At 45.1% G+C, this 17,840-nt stretch overlaps 1 protein-coding gene across 1 annotated transcript in view; it reads left to right on the forward strand.

Moving 5' to 3' along the window:
* CFAP54 (cilia and flagella associated protein 54) overlaps window positions 1-11,146 on the forward strand; it is a 2,285,874-nt gene extending 2,274,728 nt beyond the window's left edge. Inside the window, exon 71 of the mRNA XM_086918163.1 lies at window positions 10,907-11,146. Within this exon, the coding sequence (XP_086774289.1) occupies window positions 10,907-11,026 (120 nt within the window). The 3' untranslated portion in view covers window positions 11,027-11,146. The remainder of the gene's footprint in view (window positions 1-10,906) is intronic.
* Window positions 11,147-17,840: the final 6,694 nt, after the last annotated feature.

The raw sequence follows: 17,840 nt of genomic DNA on the forward strand, positions 1-17,840 counted from the left end.
CCTTCAGGAGTTTATTAGAGGCCTTTAATTCCTTCACATGTGTTTTAAGGTTGCTTTTGTCATGCCCTATGGTGGACACTGTGGCCTCGATTCCTTCAACACAGGATCCCAGGTTGCGGAGGTCCGCACGCATCAGGCAGACTTCCATTGCGACTGTGTTGATCTGGACTTCCAGGGCAGTACGGACTCCCAGTATTGTGCCCATGATGTCCTGTAGGAAGACCGAGGCGTCTTCTGGAAACCTGCCGAGTATCAGAGACTGAGTATTCCTGAGGGTCTGGCAAGTTGTCCAACCCCTTAGACCCCTTTTGAGATTGTCTATTTTTGTTTGATGGGACCACTTCATGGCCTTCCCACCTGCCATTCTGCTAGGACAAAGCATCCGGTTGCATGGTTCTAAGTATAGTTAGGCAACGCAATGTCCTCAAGAGAAAAGGAAAAGGATTGCGAAACCGCAGCAGCACTAGGTTGATGAGCCACCACCTCTCGCTAACCAGGACCGCACCTTCATTTAGTGGTTTCCTGTCTGGCCATCTAGAATTGGCATTAGGGACACCATACAATTGTAGCACTTCCAGGTGCAATTGAGCCACCCTGAATGCAATGGACATTCACCGCCAAGAAAGGAGCAGAGCACATCAATGAATGCCCTCTGGTGCTCTTTGGGGGTCAGGAGACGCCAGTCCCCGGGTCGGCACTTGCTACCACCGTCCTGGGCCCCTTTACACTTGTCAGGCCTGCCAGGCCTACGCCGGTGCACTGAGTAGCTCCAAAGGTGTTGCTGGGTACTGCCATGCCGGTTTAGGCCAGACGGTTGATTATTGCCTCTTTACTAAAGCTCTGTGGGGGCGGGGGGGAGCAGGAGCTCTTCTGGTAACCTACCCTCATCGATGCCGTGTGCAGGTGGAGTTAGGGAGAAGCCAAACCCAACATTGCCATCACAAGTCGCCCAACTGCACCACCATCACCCCAGGCCCCACGCACCTTTCAGGCCTACGGGGGTGGCCGCACTTATTTATTTATTTATTAGTGACATTTCTAAAGTGCAAACAAATGCCCGTGGCCGTCTCGGCGCTGAGATATCTGTAGTATTTAACCTGAGAGGGGAGAGCGGTGTCTAATGATTGAAAAGCCAGGTCTTAAGTTGCTTACGAAAGGACCAGAGAGAAGGACTAGCTTTAATCGAGTGGGGCAATGTGTTCCACAAGTTTGGAGCTGACACCAGAAATCTTCTGTCACCCCATGAAACAGTTTTGGTACGAGGAACCACAAGATCAATGAGACTTGAAGAACGTAGTGTTCTGGACGGACGATAGGGAATCAGATTTTGGACGAGATAAGCTGGTCCCAGATTATGCAAGGCCTTGTACACAATACAGAGAGTTTTGAATTTTATTCGTTTTCTGATGGGTAACCAGTGTAACTCTCTGATGGTGTCCGAGACGGATTGATATTTGGGAATTTTTCCCAGAAGCCTGGCAGCTGAGTTTTGTATTATTTGCAATTTGTTTAAGACTCCTTCTTGTGCATTGAGAAATAAAGCATTGCAGTAGTCCAATGTGGACAGTACGAGGGAAGTGACCAGGGTTTTACCAGCTGTGTCAGGAAGGAAGGGGAGGATTTTTTTGATGAGTCTCAGTTTGTGGAAGGCTGAAGAGGTGATCTGGTTAGCATGAGGATGAAAAGTGAGGCGGTCATCAAAGATGACACCCAAATTCCTCTCCTTGCTGACAGGCCCGGGAGGAGAGCCCAGTGAAGATGACCACCGGTTGGATGACCATTCAGGAGTCAGCGGCCCGAAGATGACTACTTCCGTCTTATCGGAGTTTAATTTTAGACAATTGGAAGCCATCCAACTCCCAATTGCTACCATGGCTGATTTATGATCTTCCGCTATTTTTTGGCCGTTGTTCTTAATGGCAAGGACCAACTGTGTGTCGTCTGCATAGGAGGTAAGGCTCATCCCATGTGCCCGAATGACATTGGCTAAGTCCGACACATAGATGTTAAAAAGTGTCGGACTTAGGGATGAGCCTTGAGGTACTCCACATGGCAGAGACAAGGTGGAGGAGTGAAAGGGTCCCATTGTGACCACCTGGGTTCTGTCAGCCAGAAAAGATGCCAGAAGTTTGCTGGCATTCTCTTGGACACCCATGTTTTCGACATGTTGAGATTGTCCCACCAGTGGGGAGGTCGGTCAGTCTTTCGCCAGCCCCCCAGTGGCAAGGGGCTACTGCCCATGTCAATTCAGGGGGTGGGGGGAAGGGAAGCGCAGCCCGCTGGGCCTTCCGCTGGCCAAGCTGCCTTCAATCGTAGCATCCACAGCCCATGAGCCATCACATCCTGGTGCCGTCTTCCTGGCACCCGATGACGTCTCCTCACCTCACCTTTCTCTCGCAATGGAGGAGGAGGAGGGGTATCGGGGAATCAGTCCTCAAGCACCACGCTTCGGTCCCAGTCAGTGGTGCTAATTATGGGAGGGGGGAAGGGGGCAAGCACCTCCCCACAGGTCCCAGTCTGCCAATTCACTTGAGGCCGTGGCTCCACTGGGCCCCCAGGTCACCGCGTCCTCTGCTGTTCTGCCGCCTGTTTCTGTCGGCGCCCAGTGAGCGATATCCCAGCAGCCGTCTTCGATCGTCTTTTGCAGGCATCCAACACGATCAGTGCTCGGATCAGTTACGGATTTGTAGGGGATTCACTGTGGTGGGACTCCTCGGAGCCATTTCAGTAAGCGGCCATATTTGACGGCAGTTGGCCACGCCCTCATAATTTCTCATTCTTAGTCCTCTAGGCAGTGCTACTACCTGCTTCTCTGGTCCCGACTGTAATTCCACATTCTAAACCCTCTAGACAGTGCTGATAGCTACTTCTCTGGTGTCATCAGTAATTTCCACGTTTTAAATCCTCTAGGCAGTGCTGCAGCTGTGTCTCTGTTCCCAGTGCTTATGCTCAATTCTTAGTCCTCTAGGCAGTGCTGCAGATGCGTCTCTGTTCGCAGTGGTAATTCCTCATTCTTAGTCTTCCAGACAGTGCTGCAGCAGCTTTCTGGTCCCAGTGTTAATTCCTCATTCTAAGTCCTCTAGACAGTGCTACAGCTGCTTCTCTGGTTCAAGTGTTAATTCCTCACTCTTAGTACTCTAGGCAGTGCTGGTAGCAGCTTCTCTGGTCTGTCAGTAATTCTTCATTTAAGTTCATCTAGATGGTGCTTCTGGTCTGGTCCTGTTGGTAATACCACATTCTAAGTCTTCTAGGCAGTGCTGCTAGCTGCTTCTCTGGTCCTATTGTTAATTCCTCATTATAAGTCCTCTGAACAGTTCTGCTAGCTGCTACTCTGGTCCCATCTGAAATTCCTCATTCAACGTCCTCTAGGCAGTGTAGCAGCTGTGTCTCTGTTCCTCATGGTAATTCCTCATTCTAAGTCTCCAAGACAATGCTGCGGGCTGCTTCTATGGTCTCATCTGTATTTCCTCATTCTAAGTCCTCTACACAGAGCTGCTATCATCATTTTCTGGGCGCGTCTGTAATTCCTCATTCTTAGTCCTCTAGACAGTGCTGCAGCTGCTTCTTTGGTTTCAGTAGTAATTCCTCATGCAAAGTCCTCTAGGCAGTGCTGCACCTGTGTCTCTGTTCATACATCCTCTACACTCCAAACCAAAACACATAGCTAAAAAACATTGCCACTTACAACACCAATAGCTCTATCTCTGACAAATGGGAGAACTATTGCATTGAAAATGCATGTTTATTATTGTGGCAAGCACATCCAATGCATTTCGACAACAGACATTGTCTTGGTCACGAGTGATCACTTGTAAGTCAAAGCAGACATTTATACAAAATGTGTTACAAAATAAACGAAGGACTACAAATGTTGTTGCATAGAACATCATCACCATCTTGGAAGGCTTCAAGAGCAGTGAACAGAGTCTTTAAATGCAATGCTTAAGAGAATATAAAGCATACATGAAGTGTGAATGATACAATACCATAAAATAAATTATTATGAGCCATATGTCACACAAACGTGAACATAAAATTGAAGCGATGGAAAAATGTAGATCTTGATAACCGGATGAAGAGCTCTCGAGTTGCTTATTATGTAATACAGTGAAAGTTTTAAGTTATACGGTTTCCAAATACTGTACTTGTATGCTCATAAGATAAAGTCACATGAAATTCATACGATCACAAACTGCTAAATCACATGTGTGTGTTCCAAAATAGATGTGACAGCCCATTTGTGCCTCAGACATAGATAGCAAAAGAGACACAATTGTGACAAAAAAAATAAAAAAGGTTTCAAAGTGTAAATGCAGTCAAAATCATAATAATTGATGCCCATGAGTTCACATTGTGCAAAAAAAATAAGCCCAATTGGGTTTTTGGACAGCTCTAAGCCTTCCCAAGATATTAAAAACCAATAAACGAATGGAGTTCGAGTACTAAAACACCGCAAAATTAAAGACTATAAGAGCTAGGGAGAAAAGTCTGACAATCAAATAGTTTGCTCTTAATACAAATAAGTAATAACTAACTTTGTAAACATTGGTTATTAGAGTAACCATAGTGGACTGTTTTACAATGTCATTTGCCCAAGTTCACAAAATAAATTCATTCATGTGAACCTCAATTAAGTAAAGGAGTTCAAACTCAAAATAGGAGAATATAAACAAAAAGAGTTGTGCTTAACTTAAGTAGTCGCCTATTAACTCCACAGGGATTCCCAGTAGAGCCTTTGGGGGAAAAAATACATGATTAAAAACAGTGTTAAAAGGGGGGTAAGCGGAAAAGCTAAAAGGTACAGGGTTAACAGAGCATTTATACAAATATATTGTACCCACTAACCTAGATGTACAGCCAATTCTTCATGCTGAAATTGATTATATATCGAGATTCCAACCTTCTCAATGATAGCACTCTATCGTCACCCCGAATAATGACAGGGATATGATCAAAAGCGTGGTAAAGCCTGCATGGTGAAGGTTGTCTGTTAAAGGATGTTTCGGCCGAGAGAAATATAGCTTAATTAAAGCAAACTAAATAAATAAACATTTCAAAGTCATATTTTAATATTAATTGAAGGCATATACACTAAACATGCACAGAATTTCACAATCAATGCTAACACTGTTAACATGCTATATAATAATAGTCATAATCTTAAAGTCAAGCACATTATTTATACTTTGCCTGTGTATGAAAAAACATATTTGCAATATTACCTAACTGCTGTTACTTCAAATGGAATCTAAATATCAAATGTATGCTGTGTGTTTTTACATCATCCACATATATGCTACAAATGTATGGCTCCAGGGAGCACGAGTAAGTGCCGGCCGCGCGCCTCAAGTTTAAAAGTACTGTAGTGGCACATTGCAAGGAAAAGTCCCTCAGTCATGAAGACAAATATAATTTTAAAAATTAGCAAAGTCACTCCTTACATTGTGCTTCCTAAGCGCACATGGCATGGTTCATCTTGTAGAGAAGTAGGACATGTTCGAGATGAATAAAAGTAAACACCCACCTTGAAAAGTTGCCTAAACCTATAAGTCACTGTATAGGAAAATGTACATTTTCCCTTAACAGGCCTAATATGAATATGTCATTTTACTTTATCTTGGCCTGGTTAAAGGATAGAGCGATCGTTCAAGTTATTTTCTGCGTAATTTTAAAATTCTCATTCAATTGCAATAGCAGATTTCTGAAACAGTTTAAGTAGCGGGAAAGTAATTTTATAAAAGTGTCATTTTTGCTGCCTAAGAGTCAAGTAGTTTAAAACCGATTTGCCTCACAGTCCTGTTCCAGAGACCAAATGCACATCCCTCTCTGACTGTTAGTCACCCTCCTCTTAGGAGAGAAAGGCTTGTCCTCTAGCAGCAGCAGGCCAGCAGTTGTTTTACAATGGTCACTTAACCAGGATTGACCATCTGGGAGGGTAACAGGAACAGCTGGCAATAGAAAGGCAACATTCACAGGTCTTCGTTTTGAAGCGTAATTTCCAAATGGGGCTTTCAGAAACTGTAACCATTGATTCCCGTAGCGACTTCAGACGTGTTGTCTGTGACTCCATCTAGACTAGAGGGTAAAGCAGTTCTATCACTATCAATAGCAGAGGTTAGGGAGCCTAATCTCCATAGTGGAGTGGTGGAAGTTGTGGCAACTGGCAAGGCTCCTGTGTCGATAAGAAAGTTATGGCTATCGTTGTGGAGGAATTATGGGAAGCTTTGTAGTAAGTTGTGAAAGGAAGATGGGAATTATTTAAAAAGTAGCTAGGATTGGGTGTACGGAACTCTCCTATCACTGGTTAGGACCCAGAATAAGAGTGGAACGCAACCACCACCTCCTTAGAACACTTGTGGACCCATGAGATAACATCCGATGAAAAAAGACTGCCTGAAAGTTCCAGCCTTGCCCTACTGGAGAATTCTGTAAACAAAAAAAAAAGTGACTGCGTACATCTGTAATATCGTGGACTGGCGAGAGGTCATATCTACCCCAGCAGCAAAGCCACTTCAGTTATCTTGCTTGGATATTTTGGTACCAAACTTGAATGCGTCAGCAGGAATTAAAAAAAAATGAGTTTGATTTTGAGGGTTCCTCATTAGCTTTAGTTTTGGATTTCGAACTCCCGAAAATAAACCAAGTCAGAAGGTAAAAGTTACGACAACTGTGAACCAATTGACCTACCTGATCTCTGTTCCATTGCAGAGAGCCTGAAATTGTTCCTCGTTCTCAGTCAACAATGAGCCGTAACTGAGTGCTGCTTTTTGTTTTCTTAGTGCTTTTTGCTGTAAAAATGTCAAAAATATTTAGCTATGATTGCCCTTATCAAATTTTGAACATTTAGGCATCTCTTTACCGTTTTAATTTTTTTTTATATTTGTCCAGTGATGATTGAATTTTAATTCACATTTCTCTACGGAATTTCCTGCTCCTTGTGCCATTGCCATCATGGGGTGAACAGAGATGTACTTACAACTGGGTTGGGACCTAACCAGATTGTGATTATTAAATTGGTAATCATACTCCCTCCTAAATTAATTACCAAATTTCAGTCAGGCATAAATATATAGGTGCAATAGAATACATTCCAAATGGCCTTTCACTTAACTCCATCATTGTTCAAACCAAGAGCACACCACATTGGTGTGTCCATTATCATCTACATAATGCACTCTAATGCTATGCGTGAAATGGGGTTGCAGGTTTTACTCTTTTGCTGTACCTCAGGGTGGACTACAAAGGGTACAATAATCAGAATACATGTGTTTTTTTAATTCATTGCCTACTCCAAGCATAACTGTTACTACTACTCAACTCACCTGGCTTGAATCCATTCTGCACCACTGCATGAAAAAATATGACTTTGCGCAGTTTTTTTGCAATGTTATTGTTTTGCCCTAAATACCAACTAATTTAGAGATGCAACTCTATATTGATCAACTGCAAATATTGCCAGCATAGCTGTTCATCTCTTCCCAACCTTGAAGAAGAAGCTGCAAGACACGATCCAACTGAAAGGGATTGCCAGGTTCAGGGTGACAAAGTGTATAAAATACATACAACCTTTGTCAATCACTTTTAATGTGACAATTTGTCTATAGGAATTGTGTATTTGTGTAATTTGTATTGCTAAATGTATTTGTTTTTTGATGTCTATGAGTCTTGCCATCTCTGAGTAAGCTCTTTTGGGGAAAGTTACTCATTGACACTGTAGTCAACTCTCAGTTTGATGGACGGGCAGGTTGATTCCTGGCTGGAAGAGGCAGGGTCTCTCCTTTCCAAATGTCTGGCAGCCTATCTGCTCAACTTAAAACAATTTCCTTTGTTAAAGACAGATTATTACCAGTATAATGACGAATGCACCCAAAGTAAAGCAAATGTTCTCAATTGGCCATTAAGTAGCATCACCCATCCAATAATCTATTTTATACTATGGATATGATGTTCATGCCCTCTGCACTACCTCTGTATTGTGGAGAATGTGAACGTTATGGCATTGCACTAAGGGCTTCCCTTTTATGCTCCCCACATTACCCACACCCCTGTACTGCTGGGGAACAGCTTCTCCAGCAGGTCTTAGTCGTTTTTGTGAATGATTAGCAACGTGCCAAGCCTGTTGACGCCATCCCAGTAGAAGGCTCCTTCTGCTTTCACTCTGTTTAGTAATCGGGCCACAGATCAGCCCCCTGAACAACGATTTCAATGGGAGCACTAGCACTGGAAAGAAGAGACTCTCCCCTTTCCAATGGCATTTGCTATTTCTCCCTAGTGAATTCCTGCTCTGTGTTCTACACAGGAGTGCAATCCCGGAGCAGGAATCCATACGACTGGACCACTAGAGAAGTGATACATCAAGGGTGGCCCCACACCAGCATGTGCTAATGCTCTCCCCACCACCCAAAACCAAGATACACTTTTTTACCCTTAGGGATGCAAATTGGAACATTTACTCCGATCTGCCAGTCCCAGAGGGACAGAAAGATCACTGGACACCAGGGAAATCTTTTTTTAAAAAAAGGAATGTGGTGGAAGCTGAAATATCTGCCATTGTCCGACACCCTACACACCTTGATCCCTAAACAATCTTCCTGTCCCGGGAGTAGAAAGTCAACAATGCACCAAGGAAATGCTAAAAAAAGAATGCTGTTGGGTTGGACTGCCTGAGAGGGGACTACCTCAAACTGCCTGACCCCTAGACAGTCTTTGTGCTCCCAGTGGGGCTGAATGAGTGATTTACCTACCCAATATGTACCCCTGAGGGCGCAGAAAGACCTCTACATTCCAGGCAAAATATTGAAAAAAGAATGAGTGGGGCTTCAGCCAATCCAGGCATTGATCCATCTCCCCCAGCCTCAAGCCTAAGCAGTCTTTCTGCCCCTCGCCCCAGTAAGGAGGCAGGAGGTTTTGCCTACACCAGGGACAGAAACCTCACTAGACCACCAAGAAAATGTCAAAATAAGAGTAAGGTGGTGCCAACCCGTCCTAGCTTTGGGCCAGCATTGTACCATTATGCCTAGATACCCTCTGTATCCCATTAGGGTAGGCAGATTGGGTGAATTTACAGCAGGTGCAGAAAGCCCATTAGACATTAGCGAAGTTATTTTAAAACAAAATAAATAGGTGAGGGGCCGCCACTTCTGGGCATTGAGACTTATGATATATAGAGCCTTTCTCGCTCCAGGGGTTGGGGGGCAGTTTGGGGATCTATCCACAATCTGCTTACTCCAGTGGATCATATATCCCATTAGACACTGGAGAAAATATTTTAGAAAAATACTGGAAGGACGCAGCCCATGGTTTATTTGGACTTCATCCTCAACTACCTGTCCCAGGTTAGCAGAAACACCCACTTGACACAATAGTGATGGGTGACTAGAAAAAGAAATGGGGTTGATGTAGTGACCAATCCTCTAATCAAGCCTCAGAGCAAGGCACTACGTAGTCTTTCCGTGCCCTGTAGGGCAGATTAAGGGGTTTACCCCAATCTACCCACCTCTGGGGTGAGAAAGCCCACTAAGCACATAGGATAATATTTTTAAAATATAAATGGAAAGTGCGAGGGACCAGCCCATTCTGACATTCAGTGCCCCCTCTCCCCAAATTCCCTGGACCTTAGATATTTTTTCTGTCCCCTATAGGTCAAATTGGGATGGGTAGAAATTCCACAATACACTAATGATTTTTTTTCAAAAGGAGCTGTGTGCGGGGCTGGCCTATCATGGAATTAGGGTGCCCACCCCGGTGGCCTGAGAACTAGAACATCTTTCTAATTTCTCAATCCTCTCCCTCTCCTCCCTCCCCTCCCTCCCAGAACCTTAATACTGCAAACATACCCAAGGCAAGTGAGCAGAGAGGGGGGTAACCCCCATTAAACTACCCCGGGGGATAGAACTGGCTGGTATATAGGGGTGGAGCCCAATGCCAAGGAAGGCATTCTGAAGCATCAGGTTTTTGGTGGGCTTTATGCCCCCTTTGGGCAGAAATATTGGAGTGTAAGCCTCCAAGCTACCCACATAAAGTGGCAGGAAGACAATCCGGTAACTAGTAGTGGGGTACAGGTGACTGCTAGAATGGGAAATTCAAACCCCGTTTCTTCCCTCATTTTTTTTCCTGGAGCAGAAAGTATGATGGTGAGGGGCAGAGAAGCCATCCACCCATCCACTCAAACTAGCTGTATAGTCGGATGGCATACCACCAATGACTACTGCTCCATTGGACTGTCAGAGAAAGTTTTACATCAGCTGAGTACACTTTATTTTGTTGGCATTCAACTTTCTGTCAGCCTGACTCAGAATTATTTGGGTGGAATTTGACTTTGGCGGACCAGGTACTCTGCTGCGATGGAGAAACACTGACAGAGTACCCTGTCCACCAAACTCTAAATCAGCCTCAGAAACACATCTAGTGGAAATCAGTACTGCCCCTGCGCTCATGAGAACAGATCATCCAGAACCTTAGTCACCTCGCCCATTCACCCTGCGACTGACTGCATTTATAGCTGGGAAAGAGACAATATTGCCTTTAAAATGAATTCGGGAAGCCAAGCCGTTTTCAGTTCCAGTGAGATGTCATCAAGCAGACCTCAGACGTTAGATCATACACAACAGGGGAGCCATTCAATGCGCTTCAAGTGGAACACAATACACTGTTTTCCATTAATTAGTGGTTCAGCAGACCGCAAATGAATTGTGTAACAGCTTCCATTACAATGTAATGTACTGTTCTTTGGTGTGAATCTGAGTCTTGCATATGCTAATCTGTTCATTATGTCTTCGGGATTACAGATCCGTGCAACTGTTTAGCACATCAGATGTTACGTTTTAATGAACAGCACATTAAGTAATAATAATGTGAAAAAGTGAGTCTAACTTTATATTACTAACTCATGTCTTTCTTGTCTTAGGCTCCATTTGATGTTTCAGTGCAATCAATTATCAATTTGGAGGAGGTTTTCGATCCAGCTCATGGCGGCGTTATAGTGGGAGGAACACTTTTTGAATGGATTATGTCTCTCCTTCATTAAATATTTGTTAGGCATCAATTTTGTTGAAATGTTTGCGACGCAATTTTTATAATTTCCCAGAGCCATTGTTCTAACAGTTCTCAGAAAAATGTATGCTATTTAATAAACGTTAAAGACTGATTATTCTGCACACATCATTGTACTTTCAATTGAGAATTTTTCAACAAAATGTAACATACATTTCCTTCATGTTTTGGCTAAGTTAAGTTACATCAACAGGGGGAATCTATTGCATTGCTATAGATGGCCACAGCAAAAGCGGACATATCCGTGGTGGCCACCTTTAAATATGATTGTTAAGCTCTAGAGGATTTACAAGGACAAGATGTCACTGGGTGGGGATGGGAATGGAGGAGTAAGGTAAAGAAAGGAAGATGGTGAGAAGGAGGAGCAGCATGGAGTTAGAAAGGGAGACACAATAATTACTCACATGCTGCTGACAGGAGGTTGAAAGAATACATCAACAACTGTGATACTGAAATGCTCTTGGTGAGGCAAACACAAGAATAGGAAAGAAATCTATCAAATTAAGAGCAGAGAAGTGAAACATACAGCAAAGACACCCAATCATGAGCCAGGGGCTGACCCAAAGGCCGCTCTATGTATCTGTAATGTATTGGAAACAGTAGATCTCGAATAGAACGCTAAAGCGGTCTACAGTTGAATCATAAAAAAGGCAAAAGAATAGAAAGTAAGAGAAAGATTTACATATTGTACTTCTGTTGGTTTACATGCTTGCTTGAGTAGTAAGTGGTATTAGCAAAGAGATGTATTCCAAATACATTATGCAAACGGTTGCCTCGTCATTAATGAAAAGCTTCTGTCATGCTAACAGCGGCGCCTGGCACGGATAGGGGGTGGCTGGGCAGGAGCAGGGGTGGGAGAGAGAAAGAAACAAATAAAATACACTTACCTAACCGGGTCCCTCCTCTGTTGTCTCTCCCGGCCCGAACGGAAGCAGGAAACACACAGGCTCCCCAAAGCCAATCATAACACTGCAACGCAGCGTTGTGATTGGTCTGAGCACCGTGGTTCAGCTCTTAGACAGTCAGTGGGAGCCTGTGCATTTTCTTCACCCAGACAGCCTGAGTGGAGAACAGGCAAAGTGCACATGACTGTTTGGCTGGCCCAAGACGGCCGACCAAACCATCATGCGCACTTACAGTGTGCCCATCACTCCTCCTCATGCTCCTCTGTTAGCAGAGCATCTCCGCCCTGCACCCCAAACTACTTCAGCAGGGAAAAATAAAACGATAATACATCATATTATTATCATTTTATTTTTCCTTTTTTTACACTGATGAAAAGCAGTGAGGCAACGCCCCTTTGCCTTAGCGGTGGAGCAGCCACTGCAGTCTAAAGTAACACTTCGCTTAAAGGACACTAAAAAATCTTACAGCTAACTGTAATTCCAAATATAAAATTGTCGAAGGTGCGAATAAGAGCCAAAGAGTGGAGCAACCTATGTTTTTCTGCTAGACTTAAATAAACAATAGTGCCTGTAAAAGATATTGTGGAAATCAATCATGAACACAGTGCCATGGATTAACAAAGTGAAATATATTGAAATTATATAAAAAATAATGGTATAATCCAGTCTGTGAAAACAGTATGAAAATGTGATCAGAAATGTGAGAAAGTGCTGCTTTTTGGGTGGTTATTCCCATTTTATGATGACTGGTGGCGGGGGCCGAAACCTTACTCAAGCAGGAGCCATAATTCTTGTCACGGTGAAGTTACAAGCAAACCCCAAATTAACCTGTGCTCCTCCCTCTGGTAGTTTGGTACAGAGTTGTCAAGTTTAACTTAGAGGCAATGTTTAAATTATTTATGTAGCACCCACTTAGGCCTGCTGAACACTACCTTAATCCTGGTTGCGAAGAGATGCAAAGTCATGTGTCGAGGATGCATTGCACAGTAGAGGTGGTGTAAGATCCAGGTGAGGAGATACATCGTGCAGAGGTAGATGCCGGAAGCTGCTTTGGGAGAGGGGATGTCCTTGCGTCGTGATGCGTCGGCTTTGATGGGCTGCAATGGTAATGCAAAATCCTTATATCCGGGAAGTCCATGCAGCAGAGGCATGCGCTCGTTCCGAGCCTGATGCTTCAAACAGCAAAGGCGATGTGCTGGTTCTGCGGGAGATGCCCTGCGCAGGAGATGCGTTGGTTCTGCTGGATCCAAGGATGAGATGGCAGAACACATTCAGTCCCAGGACTGGGGTGGCACCACTTGGGAGGGCAGGTGCTGGTTCAAGATAGTTGGAAGCCTGGAATGTTCCTGAGGCTCCTGATCAGGAATCCAATCAACTAGTCCTTGGAGTCACTCTGGGGTCCTGGGTTTAGAAAGGAGTGTCCAGTCCTTCTCACCTAGGCAAGAGGACAGCTGCACAGCAGGTCAGCACAGCAGAGCAGCAGTCCCACAGAACAGCAGTTTAGCAGAGTGGCAGTCATTTCAGCAGCACCGCAGTCCTCTTCCTGGTGAAGTCCACAGGTCCAGAAGTATACCGAAGATTTGGATCTAAGAGTCCAATATTTATACCTGGTGCCCAATTTTAAGTGGAGGAAGCTTATTGAGATGTTCACCCGCCTGCGATATCAGGCATCCCCTTACTCCCTGTCCTAGCTCCAGATTATCTGGGGCCACAGAAGTCTAGTGTCAAACTCATTTTGAGTGCGCTCAGGCAGAGCTTCGCGATGTGCAAGTGTCGTAGGTGACAACTTATGCCTCTCGTTAACTCAGAGTTCCCCATCCTGCCAACAGCTTTCCTCCCTTTGTCTCACTGTCTTGGAGCAAACACAAAGACAACCTGGCAGGTTATGAACAGCAATGCGGACAAACGCAGCTGTCGATGCCTAGTGGATCACAAATGGCTTCTCCAGTCTGAGATGGCGCACAGTCTCTTTCAGCAGTGGGGAGAGCCTTGGTAAGATCTGTCGCCTGCCAAGAGAATACGCAATGTCAGCAGTTTTGAATGCTGGAGTTTACGAGGCAGCTATCACTCAGCTACACTTTTCGTCTTGAGTGGAGCTCAGGCCTCCTGTTCGCCATTCCGCCCATACCACTTCTGCCCACAGTTCTGAAGAAGATCAAGAACGACCGAGCCCAAGTCATTCTTGTGGCTCCTGAGTGGGCATGGAAAGTATGTTTCCACCTATGCCCTTTATCATGGTGCAGTGGGACCTTAATTTGGATCTCACTTTCCTTTTGTGTGCTCCCTTTGAGCCTTTACATAATTAACCCCTCTGGCTGCTTACCATAAAGACTGCAATTCTAGTGAAGATAACATTGCAGGCTGTATCATTCAAGCCACCCTACATGATGACTTTTGTGCATATGGTGGTGCTTCAAACCTGTGCTTCATTCTTCCCAAAAGTGGTGACCCCATTCCAACTGGATAAATCAGTCACACTGGCCACCTTTATTGCTCCCCTGCATCCCTCTAAGGAAGAGGAGTGTAGGACGCTGGCTTAGTATATGGTGCACCCTTATTTAAGTGAAGCACCCTGCACTAATCCATAGAGCACTTATGGTGATTTTAGTGGTCTTAGACAACCATAGAACGCTCTTGAATTAGTAGCTGCGGAGAGCAGCCTTCAGTCTTAGTCCAGAAGAAGTGTAAAGCAGCTTGTTTTACGAGTACTAATCATATAGTGTAGGTTAAGTGAAAAATAACCACACAGTCTAGTTATAAAAATATGTATTTATTATAAACACTCAGTAACACATTGCAATATCTCCTACCCAGAGATCTAATCACAATGCACACAATACTTCAATAATAGAACAGGTAAGTAGTACAAATACAAAGTGGTCTCCAGGGGAGACCAAATCCTACACTAATAAAGTGGAATACAAACTGCAACCAGAGTCAAGACTGTACCTAGAAGACTTAGAAGAGCTGGGGACCCAAGGAACCACCAAGGTAAGTACCCAGGAACACCACTGAGGCCATGTGCAGAGTGAAAACACGACTGCATGCTCAATGCAAGTCAATGGGGTAGACACAATGGCAGTTTTTCAGAAGAGGGACTCTTCTTAGAGAACCCTGAAGAAACCTCTCGGAAGATGGAAAGTTGGAGCGTCACCTCACCCATGGATACCCCAGGAACCAGGATACCTACACCAGGGAAGCTGGTGCATAGGTGTGAAGTGATGTTGGAAACCGCTGTAGACGTAACCAACAATGGAGGACTCCAGTGAAGATGCCACTGGCGAAGATGGTGAAAGAGTCAGGTGGAATCCGAGGGTGGATTCTTGAAGAGGAGTACCTGCAAGCAGAGAGGACGGAGTCTTTGCCACTCGAGAGTGACCAGGAGGCACCGCAGACCAATGACCACGGATGAACGAAGAAGCAGGAGAGTTGACGGTGACCTTGTCACTGCATCTGTGAGGACCAGGCGATGCTGTGGAAGACCAAGCACTGTTCCCGAGCCGTACCACTTTGGAAGTCGAGAGCCAGGGGGTCGTTGTCCGGCGGGAAAACTAACAAGCCTTGGCAGAAGCATTCGACGAAGAAAGCAAAGAAGGTGCAGTGTCGGGACCAGTAAGATCCAAGGGACTTACCAAGTGCAGGAGGGTCAGAGCAGGCTCTGAGCAAGCAGTGGAGCCCACTGAATCCAAAGAAGACTCTCAAGTGGACCCACAGTCTGAAAGCACAGGAGTCGAAAGAAGACCTCGAGCAGCTCACCAAGAATGTAGGACCACGGTGCAGAGGATATGGTGAGGATGACGATCTTGATAGTAGTAGATGCTGGAGGCTGGAGCGTCTTGGAGTCCAAAGATCTCTGGAGAGGAAAGTCAACAAACCTTGGCAATGGCATGTCAACAAGGTGCACAGGGGTACAGTTACAGCCATTCCGACATGGGATACAGACTTCAAATTTGCTGAAAAGACAGTGCAGGCATCGAGGGAGTTGGAGAACTACAACTTATGTTGCTGACCCTTACAGCGTCTGTAGGCCATCAGGAGCAGCAGACCGGTCAGCTCAGTGGCATTCCTGCAGATGCAGGGGAGTGACTCCTTCACACCAAGGGAGAATTTTTTGGGTGTCTTGGATGCCCACAGACCTGGATAAGAACCTGTGTGGAGCACAGGCACAGATGATGCAGAAGGCTGGCAGAACGAGGAGACCAAGAGCAGCAGGAGTCTTCCATACGCAGTTTCGGTTCCCAAAGCGAAGTCCAACATTCCCAGAGGGTTGAATAGGAAGTGGTTTCAGATCTGAATCTTGTCCCATGACAAATATGAAGCGCTACCCACATGTAAGCCCTTAAGTACCCTAGGGAAAGGGGTGGGACTATTCAGGGATCACTCCCAGAGAAGTGGCTGGATAAAGGGAGGATACTCCCATATCCTTTGTCCAGTTTCACCCCAGAGCTAGAGACAACGGCTCCTTGAATCGATTCCAACTAGAGTATGCAAGGAGGGAACCAATTGTTCCCTTCAAAGCAGTCTGGTGGAGCTAGCAAGCACCTCCACCTCAGCCGAATACACTACGTCCTGTCTGGGAGATGGTTACACCTCCCTCTGACAGGTAACCTATTGTTCTACCTTCTCATTCCTTGAGCCTGGCTCAGCAGCAGGAGGTCAGACTCATGTTTGTCGTCGGCAGCAGCACTAACTTGCTATTCAACCCTGAAAGGCTGGTACCGGGCATACAGGGGGCTTCCTTAGGGGAGCCCCAGTGCATGGGGTCCTACATCCAACACTGGAATTGGTGTTGTGATTGGATTCCAACATGTTTGAAACCAAACATGACCGGTTTTGGTGCAGCCAATATATATAGTTAGACATCTCTTAATTGACTTGATGTCCACTAAATGTATAAAATGGCTGACTGCACTTACACTTACTGGGATAATTGACTCCTAGGTTTGTAGGGGGTGTCCTGCTCATGCAGGGCACCCTCACACCTATAATAAAGTACCCTGCCTTCAGGATTGAAAGGCCTACCTTAGGGATGACTTATAGGTGTTAAGTGCAGTGACCTCAGATATAAGGAAACTTATATCTGTTGTTAGTGGTACTAGTAGCTCACACAGGCTGCAATGGCAGGCCTGTAGTCACAGTTTGAGTGGTCTCTCATGGGTGGCATAATACACGCTGCACCCCATGGAAGACCTCTTGTGTACCTATGCCCTCGGTACTTTAGTACCATATACTAGGGGCTTAGAAGGGTACACCCATAGCCAATTAGGAAGGTATCAAAGTACTTATTCAAAATTAGGAAGAGAGCACAGTGACTCAGGTCCTGAATAACAGGATCCCAGTCAGACTAGTCAGAAAAACAGTGTGACAGCAGCAAAAAGTAGGAGTGATCATAAAGGCAGATCCTACTTTCCTACAAGGAGTATCCCCACCTTCTGGGCCCAAAAAGAGCACTGTCGTTCTACCATGACCACTCAAAAGAGTTCCGGTGGACAACCAACTCTTTGTGTGTTAAGTGGGTGCTAGAAAAAGTTGGTGTAGGAGGCTGACGTAGTATATGGTGCTGTGGGAGTGCAGGTTTGATATACAAGCGAGGAGGCTTCAGAAGTGGTTTTAAAGTAGGTTGTTTATTGATAACAGAAGGGGTTGGGATGGGATGGCTAGTCGGTTCCTTGGTTTCCTCTTCTTCGGATGACTCTGCAGATGAGCTGGGAGTAAATGACGCTAGCAAAGGGGTGGTCTTGCTTTCCTTTTCCTTGTCACCACGGTGGTCTTCCCGGAGGCTCATAGGAGGATAGTGAGACAAAGAAGGGAACCGTAAGTATGTTGTTTATGAGCTTAGTTTTCCTGTCTTCCTGCACCACACCGTTGTGCCCACTAAGAGGC

The sequence above is a fragment of the Lissotriton vulgaris genome, chromosome 1_1 (genome assembly GCF_964263255.1).
Source record: "Lissotriton vulgaris chromosome 1_1, aLisVul1.2, whole genome shotgun sequence".
NCBI classification, from domain to species: Eukaryota; Metazoa; Chordata; class Amphibia; order Caudata; family Salamandridae; genus Lissotriton; species Lissotriton vulgaris.